The sequence below is a fragment of the Procambarus clarkii genome, chromosome 10, assembly GCF_040958095.1.
Source record: "Procambarus clarkii isolate CNS0578487 chromosome 10, FALCON_Pclarkii_2.0, whole genome shotgun sequence".
NCBI lineage: Eukaryota > Metazoa > Arthropoda > Malacostraca > Decapoda > Cambaridae > Procambarus > Procambarus clarkii.
This window is the reverse complement of record NC_091159.1, coordinates 10,408,049-10,435,270: the sequence shown is the minus strand read 5'-3', so window position 1 is coordinate 10,435,270 and position 27,222 is coordinate 10,408,049. Positions and strand designations below refer to the sequence as shown.

The 27,222-nt window shown below is 46.2% G+C and overlaps 1 protein-coding gene across 1 annotated transcript in view; it reads right to left on the bottom strand.

Moving 5' to 3' along the window:
• Positions 1-27,222, bottom strand: part of LOC138363132 (mucin-22-like) — a 67,675-nt gene that overhangs the window by 8,212 nt on the left and 32,241 nt on the right. Inside the window, exons 3-4 of the mRNA XM_069322123.1 lie at positions 25,669-25,826; positions 15,771-16,899 (exon numbers count right to left, since the gene is read on the bottom strand). Of these exons, the coding sequence (XP_069178224.1) occupies positions 15,771-16,899; positions 25,669-25,826 (1,287 nt within the window). The remainder of the gene's footprint in view (positions 1-15,770; positions 16,900-25,668; positions 25,827-27,222) is intronic.

Below are 27,222 nucleotides of genomic sequence, written 5' to 3'. Positions count from 1 at the left end.
CATCACATACGCTGACGATGTCACCCAAATAATATGCCAACCGGGACCATCAAAGCCGTTACTAGCCGACAAGACCAAGGTAGCAATTAAAGTCATAAACAACTTTGAGAAGCAATGGAAAATTAGCACCAACAAACAAAAGTTTCAGATAATACACATTGCGAAAAGAAACCCGGACCCCATTATCATTGACAACCATCCGATCCAATATGCGGAGGTAGGCAGAATACTGGGACTCATGCTAAATAGAACAGGGATACAAATTCATGTAAGGAACCTACTAAACAAAGACAAAGCAACCTTAGGAAAACTGAGGAGATTCCAAAGCCTCAGCACAAACATTCAGATCCACCTATATAAGGCTCTAGTTCGGCCGCATCTAGAATATCCCCCAGTACCACTACACACCATAAAAAAACTAACATGCAGAAATTGCAAGCAGTGCAAAATAAGGCGCTAAGGAGGGCAGCAAAACACCGTCCACCATATGATCAGACAATCCAGGAGCTCCACGAACTCCTGGCCATACAGTCACTAAACATCAGACTGCAGCACCAAGCCATCAGGGTGTGGAACACCATCGAAATGTTAGAGGACCAAATGTTAGAAAGATTACTTCAAGATGAGACGCCCCGCTCCCACACCTGGTGGCCCAAGATGATACGCCCCGCTCCCACAGCTGGTCGCCCAAGATGAGACGCCCCGCTCCCACAGCTGGTGGCCCAAGATGAGACGCCCCACTCCCACAGCTGGTGGCCCAAGATGAGACGCCCCGCTCCCACAGCTGGTGGCCCAAGATGAGACGCCCCGCTCCCACAGCTGGTGGCCCAAGAGCCTGGATTTACTAGATGAAAACCCCGCCCCACAGTATATAATTCCCAGATGAAATACTGGCCAGAAATCCTTCCCCCAGTTGGAAAAACTGATTATGTATGTGTGTGTATGTATATATGTATATGGATGTGTGTGTATGTCTACTCACCTAATTTTACTCACCTAATTGTGCTTGCGGGGGTTGAGCTTTGGCTCTTTGGTCCCGCCTCTCAACTGTCAATCAACTGGTGTACAGATTCCTGAGCCTACTGGGCTCTATCATATCTACATTTGGAACTGTGTATGGAGTCAGCCTCCACCACATCACTTCCTAGTACATTCCATTTATTAACTACTCTGACAGAAAAAATTCTTTCTAACGTCTCTGTGGCTCATCTGGGCACTAAGTTTCCACCTGTGTCCCCTTGTTCGTGTCCCACCCGTACTGATGAGTTTGTCTTTGTCCACCCTGTCAATTCCCTTGAGAATTTTGCAGGTTGTTATCATGTCTCCCCTTACTCTTCTGTTTTCCAGGGATGTGAGGTTCAGCTCCTTTAGCCTTTCCTCGTAGCTCATTCCTCTCAGATCCGGGACGAGCCTGGTGGCATACCGCTGAATCTTCTCTAACTTTGTCTTGTGTTTAACTAGGTAACTAGCTCCAGGCTGGAGCTGCATACTCCAGGATTGGTCTTACATAAGTGGTATACAGGGTCCTGAACGATTCCTTACACAAGTTTCTAAAGGCAGTTCTTATGTTGGTCAGTCTAGCATATGCCGCTGATGATATTCTTTTGATGTGGGCCTCTGGGACAGGTTCGGTGTGATATCAACCCCCAGATCTTTCTCTCTATTTGACTCTTGCAGGATTTCACCTCCCAGATGATACCTTGTGTTCAGCCTCCTGCTCCCTTCGCCTAATTTCATTACCTTACACTTTCCTGAGTTGAACTTTAGCATGTATATGTGTATGGATGTGTGTATGGATGTGTATATATATATATATATATATATATATATATATATATATATATATATATATATATATATATATATATATATATATATATATATGTATATGCGAACAAGCCTGAATGGTCCCCAGGACAATATGCAACTGAAAACTCACACCCCAGAAGTGACTCGAACCCATACTCCCAGAAGCAACGCAACTGGTATGTACAAGACGCCTTAATCCACTTGACCATCACGACCGGACATAATGAGGTGATAGCCGAGGCTATTTGAACCACCCCACCGCCGGCACTCGGATAGTAATCTTGGGCATAGCATTTTACCAAATCACCTCATTCTTTGGGGCACACGTGAGGAACACAAATGCGAACAAGCCTGAATGGTCCCCAGGACAATATGCAACTGAAAACTCACACCCCAGAAGTGACTCGAACCCATACTCCCAGAAGCAACGCAACTGGTATGTACAAGACGCCTTAATCCACTTGACCATCACGACCGGACATAATGAGGTGATAGCCGAGGCTATTTGAACCACCCCACCGCCGGCACTCGGATAGTAATCTTGGGCATAGCATTTTACCAAATCACCTCATTCTTTGGGGCACACGTGAGGAACACAAATGCGAACAAGCCTGAATGGTCCCCAGGACAATATGCAACTGAAAACTCACACCCCAGAAGTGACTCGAACCCATACTCCCAGAAGCAACGCAACTGGTATGTACAAGACGCCTTAATCCACTTGACCATCACGACCGGACATAATGAGGTGATAGCCGAGGCTATTTGAACCACCCCACCGCCGGCACTCGGATAGTAATCTTGGGCATAGCATTTTACCAAATCACCTCATTCTTTGGGGCACACGTGAGGAACACAAATGCGAACAAGCCTGAATGGTCCCCAGGACAATATGCAACTGAAAACTCACACCCCAGAAGTGACTCGAACCCATACTCCCAGAAGCAACGCAACTGGTATGTACTATCACCTCATTATGTCCGGTCGTGATGGTCAAGTGGATTAAGGCGTCTTGTACATACCAGTTGCGTTGCTTCTGGGAGTATGGGTTCGAGTCACTTCTGGGGTGTGAGTTTTCAGTTGCATATTGTCCTGGGGACCATTCAGGCTTGTTCGCATTTGTGTTCCTCACGTGTGCCCCAAAGAATGAGGTGATTTGGTAAAATGCTATGCCCAAGATTACTATCCGAGTGCCGGCGGTGGGGTGGTTCAAATAGCCTCGGCTATCACCTCATTATGTCCGGTCGTGATGGTCAAGTGGATTAAGGCGTCTTGTACATACCAGTTGCGTTGCTTCTGGGAGTATGGGTTCGAGTCACTTCTGGGGTGTGAGTTTTCAGTTGCATATTGTCCTGGGGACCATTCAGGCTTGTTCGCATTTGTGTTCCTCACGTGTGCCCCAAAGAATGAGGTGATTTGGTAAAATGCTATGCCCAAGATTACTATCCGAGTGCCGGCGGTGGGGTGGTTCAAATAGCCTCGGCTATCACCTCATTATGTCCGGTCGTGATGGTCAAGTGGATTAAGGTGTCTTGTACATACCAGTTGCGTTGCTTCTGGGAGTATGGGTTCGAGTCACTTCTGGGGTGTGAGTTTTCAGTTGCATATTGTCCTGGGGACCATTCAGGCTTGTTCGCATTTGTGTTCCTCACGTGTGCCCCAAAGAATGAGGTGATTTGGTAAAATGCTATGCCCAAGATTACTATCCGAGTGCCGGCGGTGGGGTGGTTCAAATAGCCTCGGCTATCACCTCATTATGTCCGGTCGTGATGGTCAAGTGGATTAAGGCGTCTTGTACATACCAGTTGCGTTGCTTCTGGGAGTATGGGTTCGAGTCACTTCTGGGTTGTGAGTTTTCAGTTGCATATTGTCCTGGGGACCATTCAGGCTTGTTCGCATTTGTGTTCCTCACGTGTGCCCCAAAGAATGAGGTGATTTGGTAAAATGCTATGCCCAAGATTACTATCCGAGTGCCGGCGGTGGGGTGGTTCAAATAGCCTCGGCTATCACCTCATTATGTCCGGTCGTGATGGTCAAGTGGATTAAGGCGTCTTGTACATACCAGTTGCGTTGCTTCTGGGAGTATGGGTTCGAGTCACTTCTGGGGTGTGAGTTTTCAGTTGCATATTGTCCTGGGGACCATTCAGGCTTGTTCGCATTTGTGTTCCTCACGTGTGCCCCAAAGAATGAGGTGATTTGGTAAAATGCTATGCCCAAGATTACTATCCGAGTGCCGGCGGTGGGGTGGTTCAAATAGCCTCGGCTATCACCTCATTATGTCCGGTCGTGATGGTCAAGTGGATTAAGGCGTCTTGTACATACCAGTTGCGTTGCTTCTGGGAGTATGGGTTCGAGTCACTTCTGGGGTGTGAGTTTTCAGTTGCATATTGTCCTGGGGACCATTCAGGCTTGTTCGCATTTGTGTTCCTCACGTGTGCCCCAAAGAATGAGGTGATTTGGTAAAATGCTATGCCCAAGATTACTATCCGAGTGCCGGCGGTGGGTGGTTCAAATAGCCTCGGCTATCACCTCATTATGTCCGGTCGTGATGGTCAAGTGGATTAAGGCGTCTTGTACATACCAGTTGCGTTGCTTCTGGGAGTATGGGTTCGAGTCACTTCTGGGGTGTGAGTTTTCAGTTATATATGTATATATATGTATGTGTATGTATTAATAAATCAATAAATAATAAATAATAATAATAAAATAAATAGCCTGGAACAAAACAACATGTGTACTCACCAAGTTGTACTCACCTAGTTGTGTCTGCAGGATCGAGCATTGACTCTTGGATCCCGCCTTTCGAGCATCGGTTGTTTACAGCAATGACTCCTGTCCCATTTCCCTATCATACCTGGTTTTAAAATTATGAATAGTATTTGCTTCCACAACCTGTTCCTGAAGTGCATTCCATTTTTCTCACTACTCTCACGCTAAAAGAAAACTTCCTAACATCTCTGTGGCTCATCTGAGTTTCCAGCTTCCACCCATGTCCCCTCGTTCTGTTACTATTCCGTGTGAACATTTCGTCTATGTCCACTCTGTCAATCCCCCCTAAGTATTTTATACGTTCCTATCATGTCCCCCTCTCCCTTCTTTTTTTCTAGTGTCGTAAGGCACAGCTCCCTCAGGCGCTCCTTCCTCATACCCCCATCCCTCGTAACTCTGGGACGAGTCTCGTTGCAAACTTCTGAACCTTTTCCAATTTCTTTATATGCTTCTTCAGATGGGGACTCCATGATGAGGCGGCATACTCTAAGACTGGCATCACGTAGGCAGTGTAAAGCGCCCTAAATGTCTCCTTAATTAGGTTTCTGAATGATGTTCTAATTTTTGCCAGTGTAGAGTACGCTGCTGTCGTTATCCTATTTATATGGGCTTCAGGAGATAGATTAGGTGTTACGTTCACGCCCAGGTCTCTTTCTCGCGTCGTCACAGGTAGGCTGTTCCCCTTCATTGTGTACTGTCCCTTTGGTCTCCTATCTCCTAGTCCCATTTCCATAACTTTACATTTTCTCGTGTTGAACTCCAGTAGCCATTTCTCTGACCATCTCTGCAACCTGTTCAGGTCCTCTTGGAGGATCCTGCAATCCTCATCAGTCACAACTCTTCTCATCAACTTTGCGTCATCTGCAAATATCGACATGTAGGACTCTACTCCTGTAAACATGTCGTTAACATATACTAGAAATAGAATTGGTCCCAGCACCGATCCTTGTGGTACTCCACTTGTTACTGTTCGCCAGTCCGACTTCTCGCCCCTTACCGTAACTCTTTGGCTCCTTCCTGTTAGGTAGTTCCTTATCCCTGCTAGGACCTTTCCCCCCCACCCCCGCCTGCCTCTCGAGTTTGAACAGCAGTCTCATGTGCGGTACTGTATCAAAGGCTTTTTGGCAGTCCAGAAATATGCAGTCGCCCAACCATCTCTGTTCTGTCTTATCCTCGTTATTTTATCATACAGGTCTATAGTTAAGTGCCTCCTCTCTATCGCCTTTCTTGAAGATCGGTACGACATTTGCCTTCTTCCAGCCAATTGGGCAATTCTTCCGACATAAGTGACTCATTAAAGATCATTGCCAGAGGCACGCTGAGGGCCTGCGCTGCTTATTTTAGTATCCACGGTGATACTTTGTCTGGTCCAACTGCTTTTAGTTGCATCTAGAGTTGTCAACTGTTTCATTACCTCCTCTGCTGTCACTCTATATCTGATAGTCTTTCATCTAGGGTAACCCCTTCCAACAATGGGTAGCTGCTCAGGCTCGGTAGTGAACACTCCATGGAAACTGGCATTCAGTGCCTCGCAGATTTCCCTTGTCACTTTCAGTATATGCCCCCTTCTGTCTTCCTTAGTCTTGTCACTTGGTCGTTCACCGACATTTTTCTTCTTATATGACTGTGTAGTAACTTAGGTTGTTTTTTCGCTTTGATTGCAATATCATTCTCATAGTCCCTTTCCGATGTTCGTCTTATGTTAATGTAATCGTTCCTAGCTCTGTTGCATCTGATCCTGTTGTCCTCTGTCCTTTGTCTTCTGTACTTCCTCCACTCCCTCCTGCTGGCCATTTGTGCTTCCTGACACTGTCTATTAAACCATGGGATATTATATTCCTTCTCATTTTTTCCTTTTACTGTTGGTATAAATCTCTCTTCAGCCTCCTGGCATTTCTGTATGACTAGGTCCATCATATCTTGGACTGTTTTTCCTCTAATTTCTTCCTCCCACTGCACTTCACCCAGATAGTCCCTTATCCTCCTATAGTCCCCTTTCCTGTAGTCAACTCTCCTTTCCCAGATCTCTTCTCCATGGTCATAAGTTTGAATTCCATCATGTAGTCAAAGACTAGGACACAATGGTCACTGACTGGCCCCTAGAGGTATTTCATGCTCCAAATTTTCGATGTCTTCTACGTTCTGGGTGGAAAATCAGGTCTAATAGGCTCGGTGCATCTCCTCCTTGCATGTGTGGAAGCATCGAAGTGTGAATATATGAATGCTACACAGTATTCATCTATAGACATCCATATATGGTGAAACACATGTGAAGAACCTCTCACACACTCACAGCTCCCTGACAAGAGGGAGCCAGCTTAGCTTAGCTGCCAACACCCACACACTCGTGTCAGCAAGGCGGACAGCCCGCCTGCTTTCACACCTCTCACTGTATTTCCCACTTCTAAACTTTTTTTCACCTATGCCTCTCCCTCTTTACTTTCCCCGCCCCCCCCCCCCCCCCCCAAAAAAAAAGGTCTGGTGGAGGTGTGGCTGGGATGGCAAAGGGGAGGGGGGATGAGGAGAGGGGTGGAGGAGGGGGAGGGAAGGGAAGGGGGAGGAGGAGGGGGAGGGAAGGGAAGGGGGAGGAACTGATAAGAAGGTTGACTTTTTTTTTTTTGGGGGGGGGGAGTAAAGAGGGAGAGGCATAGGTGAAGGGAAGTTCTAGAAGTGGGAAATACAGTGAGAGGTATGAAAGCAGGCGGGCTGTCCGCCTTGCTGACACGATGTGTGGGTGTTGGCAGCTAAGCTAAGCTGGCTCCCTCTTGTCAGGGAGCTGTGAGTGTCTGTGAGAGGTTCTTCACATGTGTTTCACCATATATGGATGTCCATAGATGAATACTGTGTAGCATTCATATATACACACTCCCATGCTTCCACACATGTTGTTCTGTTTAAGGCTATTTATTTTATTATTAGTATTTATAGTTTACCTGGCTAGTAAAGAGGTGGGGAGGGGGGGGGGGGGCGGAGGATTCTTGGAAAGGGTTGAAAGCGGAAAATAAAGACAAAGTGAAGAGGGAGTTTGTTCTCGAGCTAATCAAGATGCGTTGTGCTGGAAAGGGCCAGTTGGAGAAGTTTGAGGGAGGGGGGGGGGGAATGGAACGCTTAAAAGGAAGGCAGATCACCCCTACTCTGAGCCCTACTAATTTGTATTTAAAATAGAGGGGGGGGGGAGGGGGGCGGACGGGGGAGGAGTGGGGTGTTGAGGGGAATTTGAGATCTGGGGCGTTGAGATATCCAAATAGTGGCAACATGGGACCATATTGTTTATTGTGTCACAGTTGCGAGGGGAAGGGGGCAGGTGTGGCGGGGGAGGGGGGGGCGGGCAGGTGTGGCGGGCGAGGGGGGGCAGGTGTGGCGGGGGAGGGGATGCAGGTGTGGCGGGGGAGGGGGGGGGCAGGTGTGGCGGGCCAGAGAGAGGGACAAGAGGACAATGTCTGGCTAACCAACATTAATCTTCAGGTCGTATAAAAGTAAAGCGCCAGTGAATTGGACTCAATTGGAACCTCGTGATCATTGGTTGCTTTTTCTCGGTAGAGTATATTGGTGACCCGAGGTGGAAGGTGTTCCCAGTGGTCAGGGGGACGCGGATCACTGTTCATGGGTGTTCAAGGCCCGTTGAAGCGAGGATTTTATTGTAAAAATAATTTAAATATTGCATTCTGGGTGAGGGTAGGAAGTAAAATATACAAGCTGTTTTGCCTCTTGGAACTTATGAAGACAGTAATAGTTTACATCACTGACACATTTAAAATGTAAAATGAAATTATTTATATATATATATATATATTATATATATATATATATATATATATATATATATATATATATATATATATATATATTAGTATATTTTGGTAGCAGTCTTTCCTGTAGACATATTTTATTAAAATATGACCGAAAAAGTAAGATTAATAATTCTAACACGAATTTTCTCAATCTTTCGTACATTATGCTTCACTGTTGGAGGTAAATCAAAAATCACTTCTCCAAAATTCATTTTATTTCTAGTCTGACGCGACACGGGCGCGTTTCGTAAAACTTATTACATTTTCAAAGGACTTCACAAATACACAACTGATTAGAACTTGCGTTTCCCTGATTTTATATCTACATTTGAGTGAGGTGGGAAGGGTGATGTGGCATTACATTTGAGTGAGGTGGGAAGGATGATGTGGCATTAGAGGATATTAATAGGGTATTAAAAGTATCAACACAAGACAGAACACGAAACAATGGATTTTGAATAGAAGTGTTTGTAGAAAGCCTATTGGTCCATATTTCTTGATGCTTCTATATTGGAGCGGAGTCTTGAGGCTCCGTAATGAGTCTTGTAATGCCACATCACCCTTCCCACCTCACTCAAATGTAGATATAAAATCAGGGAAACGCAAGTTCTAATCAGTTGTGTATTGTGAAGTCTTTGAAAATGTAATAAGTTTTACGAAACGCGCCCGTGTCGCGTCAGACTAGAAATAAAAATGAATTTTGGAGAAGTGATTTTTGATTTACCTCCAACAGTGAAGCATAATGTACGAAAGATTGAGAAAATTCGTGTTAGAATTATTAATCTTACTTTTTTCGGTCATATTTAATAAAATATATATATATATATATATATATATATATATATATATATATATATATATATATATATATATATATATATATATATATATGAGCTTGAATGGTACCCAAGCCAATAGCCAATATGCAACTGAAAACTCCACACCCCAGAAGGATTCGAACCTAGACAGCCAGGAGCACTATGCAACTGGCGTACCCGGTACCTTAACCACTCGACCAACCGTGACCGTACAAAAGACATTATTAGCCGAGGCTAATATCCCCAACGTCCCGACGGCACTTGATGGTAAGCTTGGGCAAAGTAAGCTTGGGTGTGGAGTTTTCAGTTGCATATTGGCTTGGGGACCATTCAAGCTTGTTTGCATTTGTGTTGTTAACGTGGCCCCAGAAAGTGAGGTGAGTCGATGAAATAACTATGCCCAAACTTACCACCAAGTGCCGTCGGGACGTTTGGGGATATAGCCTCGGCTAATAATGTCTTTTGTACGGTCACGGTTGGTCGAGTGGTTAAGGTACCAGGTACGCCAGTTGCATAGTGCTCCTGGCTGTCTGGGTTCGAATCCTTCTGGGGTGTGTGTTGTCAGTTATATATATATATATATATATATATATATATATATATATATATATATATATATATATATATATATTTATATATATATATATATATATTTATATATATATATATATATATATATATATATATATTTATATATATATATATATATATATATATATATATATATATTTATATATATATATATTTATATATATATATATATATATATATATATATATTTATATATATATATATATATATATATATATATATATATTTATATATATATATATATATATATATATATATATTTATATATATATATATATATATATATATATATATATATTTATATATATATATATATATATATATATATATATATATATATATATATATATATATTTATATATATATATATATATATATATATATATATATATTTATATATATATATATATATATATATATATTTATATATATATATATATATATATTATATATTTATATATATATATATATATATAATATTTATATATATATATATATATATATATATTTATATATATATATATATATTTATATATATATATATATATTTATATATATATATATATATATATATATATATATATATATATATATATATATATATATATATATGTATGTATGTATATATATATGTATGTATGTATAATTGAAAACTTGCATAAACGCCCAAGCCGACTGTATCAGAAAGACTCCTCACCATGAAAGATTCGAACCTTAGACTGACATGAACCTTAGACTTTGAATGAAACGACTGACAAGTCCAGCACCCTGACCAAATGGTCACTGGACTTGTGACTTAAAGAACTCATCTCTGTGAAGAAGTGTAGTCTTAGACAGCCAGGTGCATCACTTACACACTGACATAACCAGTACGGTACCAACCTCACCATGCCAGACTCTTAAAAGGGTTGAGAGCCGGGAGGTTTCTCTTCATACTTTGGTGAGGGAGAAATGCTGCTTAACGCTCATACTTCCTCAACCCGGAACACACACACGCACGCACGCACGCACGCACGCACCATTATGTACTAAAGGATTTCCTCCTTGTAAGTAGCGAACTCGTTTTCATTATTTATTAGAAAACTCCGACCTTCGGCTCCTTGGCCTCTTGAATCCCGAGGGAGGTGTGAGATTATTAGTGTTGTCTTCCTGGTGTGTGTGTGTGTGTGTGTGTGTGTGTGTGTGTGTGTGTGTGTGTGTGTGTGTGTGTGTGTGTGTGTGTGTGTGTGTGTGTGGAGGAGGGTGTGTGTGTGTGTGTGTGGAGGAGGGTGTGTGTGTGTGTGTGTGTGAAGGCGGGTGTGTATGTACTCACCTAATTGTGCTTGCGGGGGGTTGAGCTTTGGCTCTTTGGTCCCGCCTCTCAACTGTCAATCAACTGGTGTACAGATTCCTGAGCCTACTGGGCTCTATCATATCTACATTTGAAACTGTGTATGGAGTCAGCCTCCACCACATCACTTCCTAGTGCATTCCATTTATTAACTACTCTGACACTGAAAAAAATTTGCTAACGTCTCTGTGGCTCATCTGGGTACTAAGTTTCCACCTGTGTCCCCTTGTTCGTGTCCCACCCGTGCTGAAGAGTTTGTCTTTGTCCACCCTGTCAATTCCCCTGAGAATTTTGTAGGTGGTTATCATGTCTCCCCTTACTCTTCTGTTTTCCAGGGATGTGAGGTTCAGCTCCTTTAGCCTTTCCTCGTAGCTCATTCCTCTCAGTTCCGGGACGAGTCTTGTGACATACCGCTGAATCTTCTCTAACTTTGTCTTGTGTTTAACTAGGTATGGACTCCAGGCTGGAGCCGCTGTGTGTGGAGGCGGGTGTGTGGAGGCGGGTGTATGTGTGTGTGTGTGTGGATGCGGGTGTGTGTGTGTGTGGAGGCGGGTGTGTGTGTGTGTGGAGGCGGGTGTGTGTGGATGCGGGTGTGTGTGTGTGGAGGCGGGTGTGTGTGGAGGCGGGTGTGTGTGTGTGGAGGCGGGTGTGTGTGGATGCGGGTGTGTGTGTGTGGAGGCGGGTGTGTGTGGAGGCGGGTGTGTGTGTGTGGAGGCGGGTGTGTGTGTGTGTGGGGGCGGGTGTGTGTGGAGGCGGGTGTGTGTGTGGAGGCGGGTGTGTGTGTGTGGAGGCAGGTGTGTGTGGAGGCGGGTGTGTGTGGAGGTCGGCCGGGGTGACATTCCATAGCGGGAGCTAGTAGCTATAATGACAGCGGCGCTCGTCTCGGGTCCTTGGAGCCTCCACCTTCCCGTGCTGGGTGTCGTTCAGACTTCCACTGACAAGGAAGTTTTCTTGTGTTTTATTAATTTTTTTGTTTTTTATTTGTTTTATTACTCTCGAGCGTTTTTGTGTTTTGTATCTGTATTAGCTGTTGGATATTACCGTCACGCTCACTCACTCACTCACTCACTCACTCACTCACTCACTCACTCACTCACTCACTCACTCACTCACTCACTCACTCACTCACTCACTCACTCCCTCCCTGATTATGCCTTTTGGTTCTACAAGGTAGCCAACTCCATAAAAATATTAAACATGTGCCCAACTCAATTAATGATTAATCAACCAATTACTCCATGGGATAACTGGGATCTATCAGTTGATTTTGTAAATGCGCCCAAGAAAGATAGTGTGCACTCTACATTATTAAAATTGTTAACACTGAAAAGCATCACTGAGAGTACTCAGAGTATGGGTAACGATGTGTATCAGTGCTATACCGACGGCTCTGTAGAAGATGGTGGACGATGTACCGGTTGTGCATGTAATATATTTGAACAATCTTCTCTCGTACATACAGCAATGAAGCGCGTCAATGACTGGGCAAGTACAACTCAAACCGAACTTGCAGGCATATACCTTGCCACTGACTTTTTAAAAGACAAAGGCAATGGACTTATATACTGTGACTCGCAGAGTGCACTCCTGGCATTGAACGCACATAGTAGTGACACCCAGAAAATAGTCAGTGATATTCGAATGAATGTTTTAGCTGCCAAAGAAAACAGATTTGAGATTAAATTCCTATGGATACCATCACATGTTGGCATCTCAAGGCATGACACTGTTGACATGCTTGCAAAGACAGCCTGTAGAAAACCAGTGGTAGAAATTACTATGGGTGTTTCATTAGCAGTGACATAGAGAATACTTAAACAAATATCTAATGAAGATCTCATCGACCTAACAAATTCACAAAGAACTGAAAGTTGTAGCATTAAATTTTATGATAGATATCGTGAGGAGACATTCACATATGGGACTAATAGAACAAGGACTCGGCAATGTGATGTTATAGTGGCCAGAATACGCCTGGGATATAGACGTATCTGGCAGCTTTCTCAAAACCCAAATGGCTAGTACACAATGTATCAACTTTGTGAAAGAGAAAACATGCACTCCCTTGAACATTATATTATAGAATGTCCCATATTGACTGACTTTCGCCCTCCTGGGCTAAGGTATGCTGAACTCTGTAACTACTACATGAGTACTGGAACACTTGATGATATATTGGACTTGTACCCAAGATTGACCATGTAATGTATCAATTATACAATGTATGTATGTATGTATGTGATGTAACTATATAACCTGAGCTTGTAAAGCACCTTTAATCACCTTCAGTAATTAAGTGCTTAAATTAATTGCACACAAGTTTCTCTATCAGTTATCTCACCCTGTCAAAGTAAAAGAGGCAAATGTATGTGTATGCATGTGTGTGTATATTTGTATGTATATATGTATATGTACGTATATGTGTGTGTATGTATATGTGTATAAAGTATATGTGAAAACTGACCAGAATTACATTTCACCTTTGTAAATGTACATTAATGACACTATGTAAAAGACACATCAAACACTTTATGTAGGGCATACGTAAATCTGTGTATCTATGTATTTACGTATGTAGGTTAGTTTAGTATTTTAAAAGCACTGAATCACCTTCGTTGGTTGATTGTTCAATAAATCCCCGAACTATATGTTTAACACATCTCTAACCCTGTCCATGGAGGACAGAAGAAAATGTATATATGCTGATTAGCATTGTAAATGTGTGGCCACGTTTGTGGTAGAAAATAATAATAATAATGGAAAACTCACTCTCTCTCTCTCTCTCTCTCTCTCTCTCTCTCTCTCTCTCTCTCTCTCTCTGTCTCTCTCTCTCTCTCTCTCTCTCTCTCTCTCTCTCTCTCTCTCTCTCTCTCTCTCACTTACTCTCCCCCTTTGCTTGTTTCATATCTTACTTTTCAACCCCCCCCCCCTCAGTCTATGAACATATCCCCCTGCATTTAGTCCTTTTTTGGCATGTCCCCATAAAAGGCTGGAGAGAGAGGGGGGGGGGGGAGATGGTCCAGCTGCCCAAGCGTCTCCACTGGTCACCAGGGTGTAACAATGGACCCAACTTACCATAAGAGGCACATAAGTAGACTTTAAACAAATAATTTTAGATGAACTTGCTAACTTAGCTGCTATCCTTGAGGGTTATGGAGTAGTGCTCCTCTAAGATTGTGGCACTGATATACCATGAATTACCTTTATTATTTACACTGTATTTGGATAGCAAATTCAAGCAGTAATGGACTTTCACAGTGATTTTCTTGTATTAAAGTAAATTTAATTATCGTGTTGTAGAATAAAATGTACTTTAGTTATTCACTTGAAGAACAAAAATTCATAGGATTTGTGTAGAAGGTTTAGATTGTTTCTTGAGAAGTAGCCTGGGGGAAGGGGCTGAGGGGAAAGGGAGGTGTGGTATTAAGTTGATGAGACCTTGATGGTGACTGGTTGTGCTCGGCTGACTTGCACCGTCACGACCTTACTCTGACTACAGTGTCCTCACTCTCCTCGCTACACTGTTATTGTGTTATATTGAAAATCCACAGGAGCCTTGATAAGGATTCGAACCTATGGGCTGGGTATTATCAGATCAGCCCGTCCTGCAAAGAAAGACCCAAAAGTGATTCCATCCACCCGTCAACCCCTCTGTTTATGAATGAAGAACGGTTTACCCACGACTCATAACTGCTGACGTTCGAACACTTCCGGAACAAGTGCTTCACTGACGCATTTTGTTTGAACCGCAACGCTATAAATGCTTCACCCACGTACTACAAATAAAAATAATCGCCAACAGAACCTAAACACCTAACCTAACCTAACCTAACCTATGCCTATATTTGCACAATATGCTAATATATTATAATATTAATTTATATTTGAGAAAAATCCCGTTTTGAATGAACAGCATGTAAAAATGTATGTATGCGTGTGTGGGGTCGACCGCTGGATGTAAGGGTCTTGGGTCGAGGACGGGTTCTCTCAGATTCACTCATTAGACCACCACGCCACGACATGGTCAAAAGAACTGCAACCTGGGGTACTACTGCACATTCGAGGATTCCCGAGGCTTCCACTGAGGCCGAACCAGGGTCCACACAATTCCCCCCCCCCCATGCACTCTAGCTCTGTCGTCCAGTATATGGACATGGGGGGGAGGGGGGGGATTGTGTGAACCCTGGTTCGGCTTGAGTGGAAGCCTCGGGAGTCCTCGAGGGTGCAGTAGCACCCCGAGTTGCAGTTCTTTTGACCATGTCGTAGCGTAGTCGTCTAATGCGTTCATCTGGGCATACCCAGTGCATAGGTTCGAATCCTCATTACGGCTTCTGTGGATTTTCTCAGATATATCGCAATATTGTGATTTTTGTTTATTGAATTACGTATTATTATTTCATGGCTTCAGTAAGCGTACACGACCGGTACTGACCACCATGTGCCTAACGCTCTTAACTGAACTAGTTACTACAACTAGTGTTTTAAAGCCCGTACAACAACCTGTCCTTCAACCTACAAAGAACGTCGCTTTTCGATCGTATGCGTTACATGATGCTAAAAACTGTCGTACTAGAAAATGGAAGCGGCTCGCGAAAGTGACGTATTGTCCCGTTTTTTGTTTTGGGTCCTCTGGTAGGTTAGGAGAGGACACGTTAAATTGACCGTGGTGGTGACACCAGTGGTGGTGACACCAGTGGTGATGACATTAATGGTGCTGACAACAATGGTGGTGACATCAGTGGTGGTAACACCAGTGGTGGTGACACCAGTGGTGATGACATTAATGGTGCTGACAACAATGGTGGTGACATCAGTGGTGGTAACACCAGTGGTGGTGACACCAGTGGTGATGACATTAATGGTGCTGACAACAATGGTGGTGACATCAGTGGTGGTAACACCAGTGGTGGTGACATCAGTGGTGGTGACACCAGTGGTGGTGACACCAGTGGTGGTGACACCAGTGGTGGTGACACCAGTGGTGGTGACATCAGTGGTGGTGACACCAGTGGTGGTGACCTCAGTGGTGGTGACACCAGTGGTGGTGACCTCAGTGGTGGTGACACCAGTGGTGGTGACACCAGTGGTGGTGACCTCAGTGGTGGTGACACCAGTGGTGGTGACCTCAGTGGTGGTGACATCAGTGGTGGTGACACCAGTGGTGGTGACCTCAGTGGTGGTGACACCAGTGGTGGTGACCTCAGTGGTGGTGACACCAGTGGTGGTGACACCAGTGGTGGTGACCTCAGTGGTGGTGACACCAGTGGTGGTGACACCAGTGGTGGTGACCTCAGTGGTGGTGACACCAGTGGTGGTGACATCAGTGGTGGTGACCTCAGTGGTGGTGACATCAGTGGTGGTGACATCAGTGGTGGTGACACCAGTGGTGGTGACCTCAGTGGTGGTGACACCAGTGGTGGTGACATCAGTGGTGGTGACCTCAGTGGTGGTGACATCAGTGGTGGTGACATCAGTGGTGGTGACCTCAGTGGTGGTGACACCAGTGGTGGTGACCTCAGTGGTGGTGACACCAGTGGTGGTGACACCAGTGGTGGTGACCTCAGTGGTGGTGACACCAGTGGTGGTGACACCAGTGGTGGTGACCTCAGTGGTGGTGACACCAGTGGTGGTGACATCAGTGGTGGTGACATCAGTGGTGGTGACACCAGTGGTGATGACATCAGTGGTGGTGACACCAGTGGTGGTGACCTCAGTGGTGGTGACACCAGTGGTGGTGACCTCAGTGGTGGTGACATCAGTGGTGGTTAAAATAATTATAAACAAGTAAAAACTGGCAGAGCCCCAGAGGACTGTTGAAAAATAATTGGAAATTTTCCGACATTGAACGAGGGGTAACAAATCACTCAATGTATAGTTAGATGCAAGGCGATATGATGCGGACGGACAATTAAAATATTATATATATATATATATATATATATATATATATATATATATATATATATATATATATATATATATATTAGTATATTTTGGTAGCAGTCTTTCCTGTAGACATATATTATTAAATATGACCGAAAAAGTAAGATTAATAATTCTAACACGAATTTTCTCAATCTTTCATACATTACGCTTCACTGTTGGAGGTAAATCAACATCACAGCTAAATCACAGCTCAGAATGGAAGCAAGTCGACGAAGAACTCTGTAGGGTAAGGCAGGTTCTAGTCAATAACGGCTTCTCCAATGGTTTCATCGAAGACATCATAAGAAGGAAAGTGAAAAGCCATGCAACCTCTGAAGAGACAACTAACACAACACCTATACCCCCTATTAGACTATTTTACAGGAACTTCTTTTCCACAGCTCATAAAACGGAGGAAAGGGTCCTGAAAGATATTGTTAATAGAAACGTTATCCCTACAGACAAAAATCAGAGGATACAACTGACGATTTACTATAAAACCAGAAAAACGGCCAGCCTACTCATGAGAAACTCTCCAGACACAAAACAGAACGCTTTAAAAGAGACTAACGTCGTCTATGCCTTCAAATGCCCACTTGGGGACTGTAAGCTCCAAAAAACCCAGTATATAGGCAAGACAACAACATCTCTTTCTAGGCGTTTAACGATGCATAAGCAACAGGGCTCCATTAAGGAACATATAATCTCTTCCCATAACCAAACCATCGCCAGAGAAATCCTAGTAAACAACACAGAAATCATCGATAGATACAGCGATAGCAGGCGGCTTGACGTTTGCGAGGCACTACACATCAAGAAGTCAACACCAGCAATCAACAGCCAATTATTGCACAACTATATTCTACCCACCTCAAGACTCCGCTCCAATATAGAAGCATCAAGAAATATGGACCAATAGGCTTTCTACAAACACTTCTATTCAATACCCATTATTTCTGTTCTGTCTTGTGTTGATACTTTTAATACCCTATTAATATCCCCTAATGCCACATCATTATATGCCACATCATCCCTCCCACCTCACTCAAATGTAGATATAATAGCAGAGATACGTTAGTTCTAATCAGTTGTGTATTTGTGAAGTCTTTGAAAATGTAATAAGTTTTACGAAACGCGCCCGTGTCGCGTCAGACTAGAAATAAAAATGAATTTTGGAGAAGTGATTTTTGATTTACCTCCAACAGTGAAGCGTAATGTACGAAAGATTGAGAAAATTCGTGTTAGAATTATTAATCTTACTTTTTCGGTCATATTTAATAATATATATATATATATATATATATATATATATATATATATATATATATATATAACTGAAAACTCACACCCCAGAAGTTCAGTTGCATATTGTCCTGGGGACCATTCAGGCTTGTTCCCATATATATATATATATATATATATATATATATATATATATATATATATATATATATATATATGTCGTACCTAGTAGCCAGAACGCACTTCTCAGCCTACTATGCAAGGCCCGATTTGCCTAATAAGCCATGTTTTCCTGAATTAATATATTTTCTCTAATTTTTTTTCTTATGAAATGATAAAGCTACCCATTTCATTATGTATGAGGTCAAATTTTTTTATTGGAGTTAAAATTAACGTAGATATATGACCGAACCTAACCAACCCTACCTAACCTAACCTAACCTATCTTTATAGGTTAGGTTATATATATATATATATATATATATATATATATATATATATATATATATATATATATATATATATATATATATATATATATATGTCGTACCTAGTAGCCAGAACGCACTTCTCAGCCTAATATGCAAGGCCCGATTTGCCTAATAAGCCAAGTTTTCATGAATTAATGTTTTTTCGACTACCTAACCTACCTAACCTAACCTAACCTATCTTTATAGGTTAGGTTAGGTTAGGTAATCGAAAAAGTTAGGTTAGGTTAGGTTAGGTAGGTTAGGTAGTCGAAAAAACATTAATTCATGAAAACTTGGCTTATTAGGCAAATCGGGCCTTGCATATTAGGCTGAGAAGTGCGTTCTGGCTACTAGGTACGACATATATATATATATATATATATATATATATATATATATATATATATATATATATATATATATATATATATATATATATATATATATATATATATGTCGTACCTAGTAGCCAGAACGCACTTCTCAGCCTACTTTGCAAGGCCCGATTTGCCTTATAAGCCAAGTTTTCCTGAATTAATATATTTTGTCAATTTTTTTTCTTATGAAATGATAAAGCTACCCATTTCATTATGTTTGAGGTCAATTTTTTTTATTGGAGGTAAAATTAACGTAGATATATCACCGAACCTAACCAACCCTACCTAACCTAACCTAACCTATCTTTATAGGTTAGGTTAAGTTAGGTAGCAGAAAAAGTTAGGTTAGGTTAGGTTAGGTAGGTTAGGTAGTCGAAAAACAATTAATTCATGAAAACTTGTCTTATTAGGCAAATCGGGCCTTGCGTATTAGGCTGAGAAGTGCGTTCTGGCTACTAGGTACGACATATATATATATATATATATATATATATATATATATATATATATATATATATATATATATATATATATATATATATATATATATATATATATATATATATATATATATATGTAATTAAATTATTTTCTGAAATTGGCGAAATTAGCACAGCCTTGGAATATGTTATATAAACAGATCCTGAATTAGTTACTCTGAATACTCAGCTCCTGTAACTTCTGGATACCCAGATCCTCTAACTTCTGAATACCCACCCAGCTCCTGTAATCTCTGAATATCCAGCTCCTGTAACCTCTGAATTTATCAGGATTTAAGTGCTTGTCAACAAACTTTATCTTTGTGACAGAAATACCTTGATAATTGACAGTATTGAGCTAGGGGGGGAGGGGGCGTCTCTCCCTGCTGTCTGTGGTGACGGTTTCTAGGGCTTACGAGCTGTGCTTTCATCCACCCCTCGACCACCATCAGGGATGCGTGCGTGGGCGTGCGTGGACGTGCGTGGGCGTGCGTGGGCGTGCGTGGGCGTGCGTGGACGTGCGTGGGCGTGCGTGGACGTGCGTGGGCGTTGTTGATGACGCCTCAACACTCAGGGCTTGTGAACCTTGGCTCTGAACACAGTTCAAATTAGGCTTCATAATCATGTTTTCCAAAAAAGGCTTCATGAAAGCATTCTCAGGCGAAGCCTTGTATATATAAGTGTGTTTACCTCAGTCCTCGCCTCCCAGCCCCTGGTCCCCGCCTCCCAGCCCCTGGTCCCCGCCTCCCAGCTCCTGGTCCCCGCCTCCCAGCTCCTGGTCCCCGCCTCCCAGCTCCTGGTCCCCGCCTCCCAGCTCCTGGTCCCCGCCTCCCAGCTCCTGGTCCCCGCCTCCCAGCTCCTGGTCCCCGCCTCCCAGCTCCTGGTCCCCGCCTCCCAGCTCCTGGTCCCCGCCTCCCAGCTCCTGGTCCCCGCCTCCCAGCTCCTGGTCCCCGCCTCCCAGCTCCTGGTCCCCGCCTCCCAGCTCCTGGTCCCCGCCTCCCAGCTCCTGGTCCCCGCCTCCCAGCTCCTGGTCTCCGCCTCCCAGCTCCTGGTCTCCGCCTCCCCTCAGTGCTATATAGTCGTACAGCCTTAGTGCTTTCTCCTGATAATTATCTTGCCTTCGTCCAAGATGCATTTTGTATTTTTCTTGCATTTTGACCTTCCTCTACTACTATTTAGAGGACATAATGTCCTCCAAAAAGTATAGTACTTATAATGGCTATGGCTGGAGGCATAACAAATTGCTGCATTAAAAAAAAAAAAGTCCACATTTGGACTATTTTATTGAGCCTGAGAAAGACGGAAACTACCAAATCTAACTCTTGTGAGGTATGGTACATATTTGTTCTGAATTAAGCCTAAGATTGCAGATATTAGGTTTGGATGGCTTAATTAGGCCTACATTAGGTTTATGGTTCTGATTTTTTGTCCTTTAGTATTCCAATAGTAAAAACTTTTTTTTTTTTTTTTGTAATTGGTACACTTGACTATATTATATTCATATCCATGTTGGATGTACTTTAGTATTACAAGATCTTGGTGTATCTATGAGAAATTTAGGCCATACGGTGGGATGGAATCCTCCTCCTATAGCTTCTAAAACTTCTTGGATAATGTGATGCTGTTATAGGCGTCGGGGTGGGATGTTGGGGGGTAATATCAGGAGAAAACGCTAAGCCATTATGACTACACTATAGAGCACTTGGAAGAGGATAAGGATGAGAAATTGGGATGGGACGAGGGGAAGGAATGGTGCCCAACCACTTGGACGGTCGGGGATTGAACGCCGACCTGCATGAAGAGAGACCGTCGCTCTACCGTCCAGCCCAAGGGGTTGGGGAAGAGGGGGGGAGGGGGAAGAGAGTCCATATATAGTTGGCTAAGGCAAAATTGCCACCATTAGTTCGGGTGATTTGATGTTCGGTTGCCAGTTTCTCATGACGAATATTTCGGTTAAGTTACGTAAACCGTAGTGTCCTTATCAGCCTCCTGGCCCGGCCCACACCCCTAAAATAAATAAATAAATAAAATATAAATAAAAAACACTTAAAATGATGAAAATATTGACATTATTTCGGGCCTGTGAATGGAGTGGCCGCCCACGGCGCGTCTCTGACGTCAGCGTGACGTCACCAGCGTAAGGCTCGCGGCTCACACCGGGGAGTTATGAATGAACCAGACCGCCGCGCTGAGATGAACCAATGCCACCCATTTGAGAACTGTGGCAGGCAGCCCTGTTGTAAACACGGCCGCTGCCATTGATGGCGGCCGCTGTGTTTATAATGACGACGGGAGGATTAGAGTAGGGAAGTGGTGCTGGAGAATGGGCCCTCCCACCCTTCCTGTCCGGCTGGCTAGCTGCCTTCCCTCTTGTTCGGCTGGCTAGCTGCCTTCCCTCTTGTCCGGCTGGCTAGATAGCTGCCTTCTCTCTTGTCCGGCTGGCTAGCTGCCTTCCCTCTTGTCCGGCTGGCTATATAGCTGCCTTCCCTCTTGTTCGGCTGGCTAGCTGCCTTCCCTCTTGTTCGGCTAGCTAGCTGCCTTCCCTCTTGTTCGGCTGGCTAGCTGCCTTCCCTCTTGTCCGGCTGACTAGTTGCCTTCCCTCTTGTCCGGCTGGCTATATAGCTGCCTTCCCTCTTGTTCGGCTAGCTAGCTGCCTTCCCTCTTGTTCGGCTGGCTAGCTGCCTTCCCTCTTGTCCGGCTGGCTAGCTGCCTTCTCTCTTGTCCGGCTGGCTAGCTGCCTTCCCTCTTGTCCGGCTGGCTATATAGCTGCCTTCCCTCTTGTTCGGCTGGCTAGCTGCCTTCCCTCTTGTTCGGCTGACTAGTTGCCATCCCTCTTGTTCGGCTGGCTATATAGCTGCCTTCCCTCTTGTTCGGCTGGCTATATAGCTGCCTTCCCTCTTGTTCGGCTGGCTAGCTGCCTTCCCTCTTGTCCGGCTGGCTAGCTGCCTTCTCTCTTGTCCGGCTGGCTAGCTGCCTTCCCTCTTGTCCGGCTGGCTAGCTGCCTTCCCTCTTGTCCGGCTGGCTAGCTGCCTTCTCTCTTGTCCGGCTGACTATATAGCTGCCTTCCCTCTTGTCCGGCTGGCTATATAGCTGCCTTCCCTCTTGTCCGGCTGGCTATATAGCTGCCTTCCCTCTTGTCCGGCTGGCTAGCTGCCTTCCCTCTTGTCCGGCTGGCTAGCTGCCTTCTCTCTTGTCCGGCTGGCTAGCTGCCTTCTGTCTTGTCCGGCTGGCTAGCTGCCTTCCGTCTTGTCCGGCTGGCTAGCTGCCTTCCCTCTTGTCCGGCTGGCTAGCTGCCTTCTCTCTTGTCCGGCTGGCTAGCTGCCTTCCCTCTTGTCCGGCTGGCTAGCTGCCTTCCCTCTTGTCCGGCTGGCAAGCTGCCTTCCCTCTTGTCCGGCTGGCTAGCTGCCTTCCCTCTTGTCCAGCTGGCTAGCTGCCTTCTCTCTTGTCCGGCTGGCTAGCTGCCTTCCCTCTTGTCCGGCTGGCTAGCTGCCTTCTCTCTTGTCCGGCTGGCTAGCTGCCTTCCCTCTTGTCCGGCTGGCTATATAGCTGCCTTCCCTCTTGTTCGGCTGGCTAGCTGCCTTCCCTCTTGTTCGGCTGACTAGTTGCCTTCCCTCTTGTTCGGCTGGCTATATAGCTGCCTTCCCTCTTGTTCGGCTAGCTAGCTGCCTTCCCTCTTGTTCGGCTGGCTAGCTGCCTTCCCTCTTGTCCGGCTGGCTAGCTGCCTTCTCTCTTGTCCGGCTGGCTAGCTGCCTTCCCTCTTGTCCGGCTGGCTAGCTGCCTTCCCTCTTGTCCGGCTGGCTAGCTGCCTTCTCTCTTGTCCGGCTGACTATATAGCTGCCTTCCCTCTTGTCCGGCTGGCTATATAGCTGCCTTCCCTCTTGTCCGGCTGGCTAGCTGCCTTCCCTCTTGTCCGGCTGGCTAGCTGCCTTCTCTCTTGTCCGGCTGGCTAGCTGCCTTCCCTCTTGTCCGGCTGGCTAGCTGCCTTCCCTCTTGTCCGGCTGGCTAGCTGCCTTCTCTCTTGTCCTGCTGGCTAGCTGCCTTCCCTCTTGTCCGGCTGGCTAGCTGCCTTCCCTCTTGTCCGGCTGGCAAGCTGCCTTCCCTCTTGTCCGGCTGGCTAGCTGCCTTCCCTCTTGTCCGGCTGGCTAGCTGCCTTCTCTCTTGTCCGGCTGGCTAGCTGCCTTCCCTCTTGTCCGGCTGGCTAGCTGCCTTCCCTCTTGTCCGGCTGGCTAGCTGCCTTCCCTCTTGTCCGGCTGGCTAGCTGCCTTCCCTCTTGTCCGGCTGGCTAGCTGCCTTCCCTCTTGTCCGGCTGGCAAGTTGCCTTCCCTCTTGTCCGGCTGGCTAGCTGCCTTCCCTCTTGTTCGGCTGGCTAGCTGCCTTCCCTCTTGTCCGGCTGGCTAGCTGCCTTCCCTCTTGTTCGGCTGGCTAGGTGCCTTCCCTCTTGTCCGGCTGGCTAGCTGCCTTCCCTCTTGTTCGGCTGGCTAGCTGCCTTCCCTCTTGTTCGGCTGGCTAGCTGCCTTCCCTCTTGTCCGGCTGGCTATATAGCTGCCTTCCCTCTTGTCCGGCTGGCTAGCTGCCTTCCCTCTTGTCCGGCTGGCTATATAGCTGCCTTCCCTCTTGTCCGGCTGGCTATATAGCTGCCTTCCCTCTTGTCCGGCTGGCTATATAGTTGCCTTCCCTTCTGGTGACTGGTCATTGTGGGAACACCGCAGTTTCCTTATTCAAGATACCTTCTGTATACAGGGTCCCTGTCCTTCATAACCAGTTCCGGTTCACCAGGGCGATTGTTTGGCGGCCCCCGGGGGCTGAGTGGGGGTCCCCCGGAGGAAGGAGATTGTTTGGCGGCCCCCGGGGGGTGAGTGGGGGTCCCCCGGAGGAAGGAGATTGTTTGGCGGCCCCCGGGGGGTGAGTGGGGGTCCCCCGGAGGAAGGAGATTGTTTGGCGGCCCCCGGGGAGGTGAGTGGGGGTCCCCCGGAGGAAGGAGATTGTTTGGCGGCCCCGGGGGGTGAGTGGGGGTCCCCCGGAGGAAGGAGATTGTTTGGCGGCCCTCGGGGGGTGAGTGGGGGTCCCCCGGAGGAAGGAGATTGTTTGGGGCCCCCGGGGGGTGAGTGGGGGTCCCCCGGAGGAAGGAGATTGTTTGGGGCCCCCGGGGGGTGAGTGGGGGTCCCCCGGAGGAAGGAGATTGTTTGGGGCCCCCGGGGGGTGAGTGGGGGTCCCCCGGAGGAAGGAGATTGTTTGGCGGCCCCCGGGGGGTGAGTGGGGGTCCCCCGGAGGAAGGAGATTGTTTGGGGCCCCCGGGGGGTGAGTGGGGGTCCCCCGGAGGAAGGAGATTGTTTGGCGGCCCCCGGGGGGTGAGTGGGGGTCCCCCGGAGGAAGGAGATTGTTTGGGGGCCCCGGGGGGTGAGTGGGGGTCCCCGGAGGAAGGAGATTGTTTGCCACCCCCCTGGAATTGGGGTGATTGTATACAAGATATTAATCACTAGTTTTCACAGGAAAGTCCTTAAGATTAAGTGTCCATTAGACCAACCTTAAATATTAAACAAGTTTGCCCTAAAACTCTTCAGTCCTTGATTATTTCTAACTGTCAGTCCATCCACTTGGACTTGTTAGAGCGACGGCCTCGCTCGTGGCAGGGTCCGAGTTCGATCCCCCAATGGTCCAAGTGTGTGGGCTGCACCTGGACCATCCTAGCTGCCCTCCGTCTTGATCTTCCAGCATCTTGCACCTGATCTCCGTCCAGCATCTGATACCTGGTGTCCTGTCCAAGTACAGGGACACTGGCTTAATATTTTGTTCTCATAATTCAAGTTAGTTTTATATATTTGCCACACTGCGTCGTCTTAACCTAACCAGAAAGGTTCGAACCCGCGCAACCCAACTGACCTGACCTGACCCGACCTGACCTGACCTGACCTGACCTGACCTGACCTGACCTGACATGACCTGAACTGACCTGATATGACCGATACATAGAAAACGTGGGCTTACGTGGCCCGCGATTTTTTTTCTATATTATGAACGTTGGCTATCATAACGTGATTTTAGTGGAGAGGACGTGTTGAATAATTACCATTCTGAACACGGAGCAGTGAGGGCGTGCATCTCGCGCACGCCCTCAGCCTCGCGCACGCCCTCACCCTCGCGCACACCCTCAACCTCAGACCCACAATGAATGCCTCTGACACGCGTGTTAGATTGGGTGCCTTTGTGGTGCGGAAATATTGATGCCTAGAAGTTAACGCTTTACATAATGTTTAAGTTCAAATATTAATAACTTTAAGTTTGAAAGACGTGTGTGAGAGTAGTTACAATGTGTGGTGCGGGAGCGGCGAGGAGCCTTGTTAACCCAGCCTTCAACACAGCCAGGTGTAGTGTGTAACTAATTCTCAGAGAGGCTCAGAATTAGACTCGCTGCGGCTCTCACTGAGGCTCACTAGAGGGCAGGAGACCCACTAGTGGGCAGTAGACCCGCTAGTGGGCAGGAGACCCACTAGTGGGCAGTAGACCCGCTAGTGGGCAGGAGACCCGCTAGTGGGCAGGAGACCCACTAGTGGGCAGTAGACCCGCTAGTGGGCAGGAGACCCGCTAGTGGGCAGTAGACCCACTAGTGGGCAGTACACCCACTAGTGGGCAGTAGACCCACTAGTGGGCAGTAGACCCACTAGTGGGCAGTAGACCCACTAGTGGGCAGTAGTCCCACTAGTGGGCAGTAGTCCCACTAGTGGGCAGTAGACCCACTAGTGGGCAGGAGACCCACTAGTGGGCAGGAGACCCACTAGTGGGCAGTAGACCCACTAGTGGGCAGGAGACCCACTAGTGGGCAGGAGACCCACTAGTGGGCAGGAGACCCACTAGTGGGCAGGAGACCCACTAGTGGGCAGGAGACCCACTAGTGGGCAGGAGACCCACTAGTGGGCAGTAGACCCGCTAGTGGGCAGTAGACCCGCTAGTGGGCAGGAGACCCGCTAGTGGGCAGGAGACCCGCTAGTGGGCAGGAGACCCACTAGTGGGCAGGAGACCCACTAGTGGGCAGGAGACCCACTAGTGGGCAGTAGACCCACTAGTGGGCAGTAGACCCACTAGTGGGCAGTACACCCACTAGTGGGCAGTAGACCCACTAGTGGGCAGTAGACCCACTAGTGGGCAGTAGTCCCACTAGTGGGCAGTAGTCCCACTAGTGGGCAGTAGACCCACTAGTGGGCAGGAGACCCACTAGTGGGCAGGAGACCCACTAGTGGGCAGTAGACCCACTAGTGGGCAGTAGACCCACTAGTGGGCAGTAGACCCACTAGTGGGCAGTAGTCCCACTAGTGGGCAGTAGACCCACTAGTGGGCAGTAGACCCACTAGTGGGCAGTAGTCCCACTAGTGGGCAGTAGACCCACTAGTGGGCAGTAGACCCACTAGTGGGCAGGAGACCCACTAGTGGGCAGTAGACCCACTAGTGGGCAGTAGACGCACTAGTGGGCAGTAGTCCCACTAGTTGGCAGTAGACCCACTAGTGGGCAGTAGACCCACTAGTGGGCAGTAGACCCACTAGTGGGCAGTAGTCCCACTAGTGGGCAGTAGACCCACTAGTGGGCAGGAGACCCACTAGTGGGCAGTAGACCCACTAGTGGGCAGGA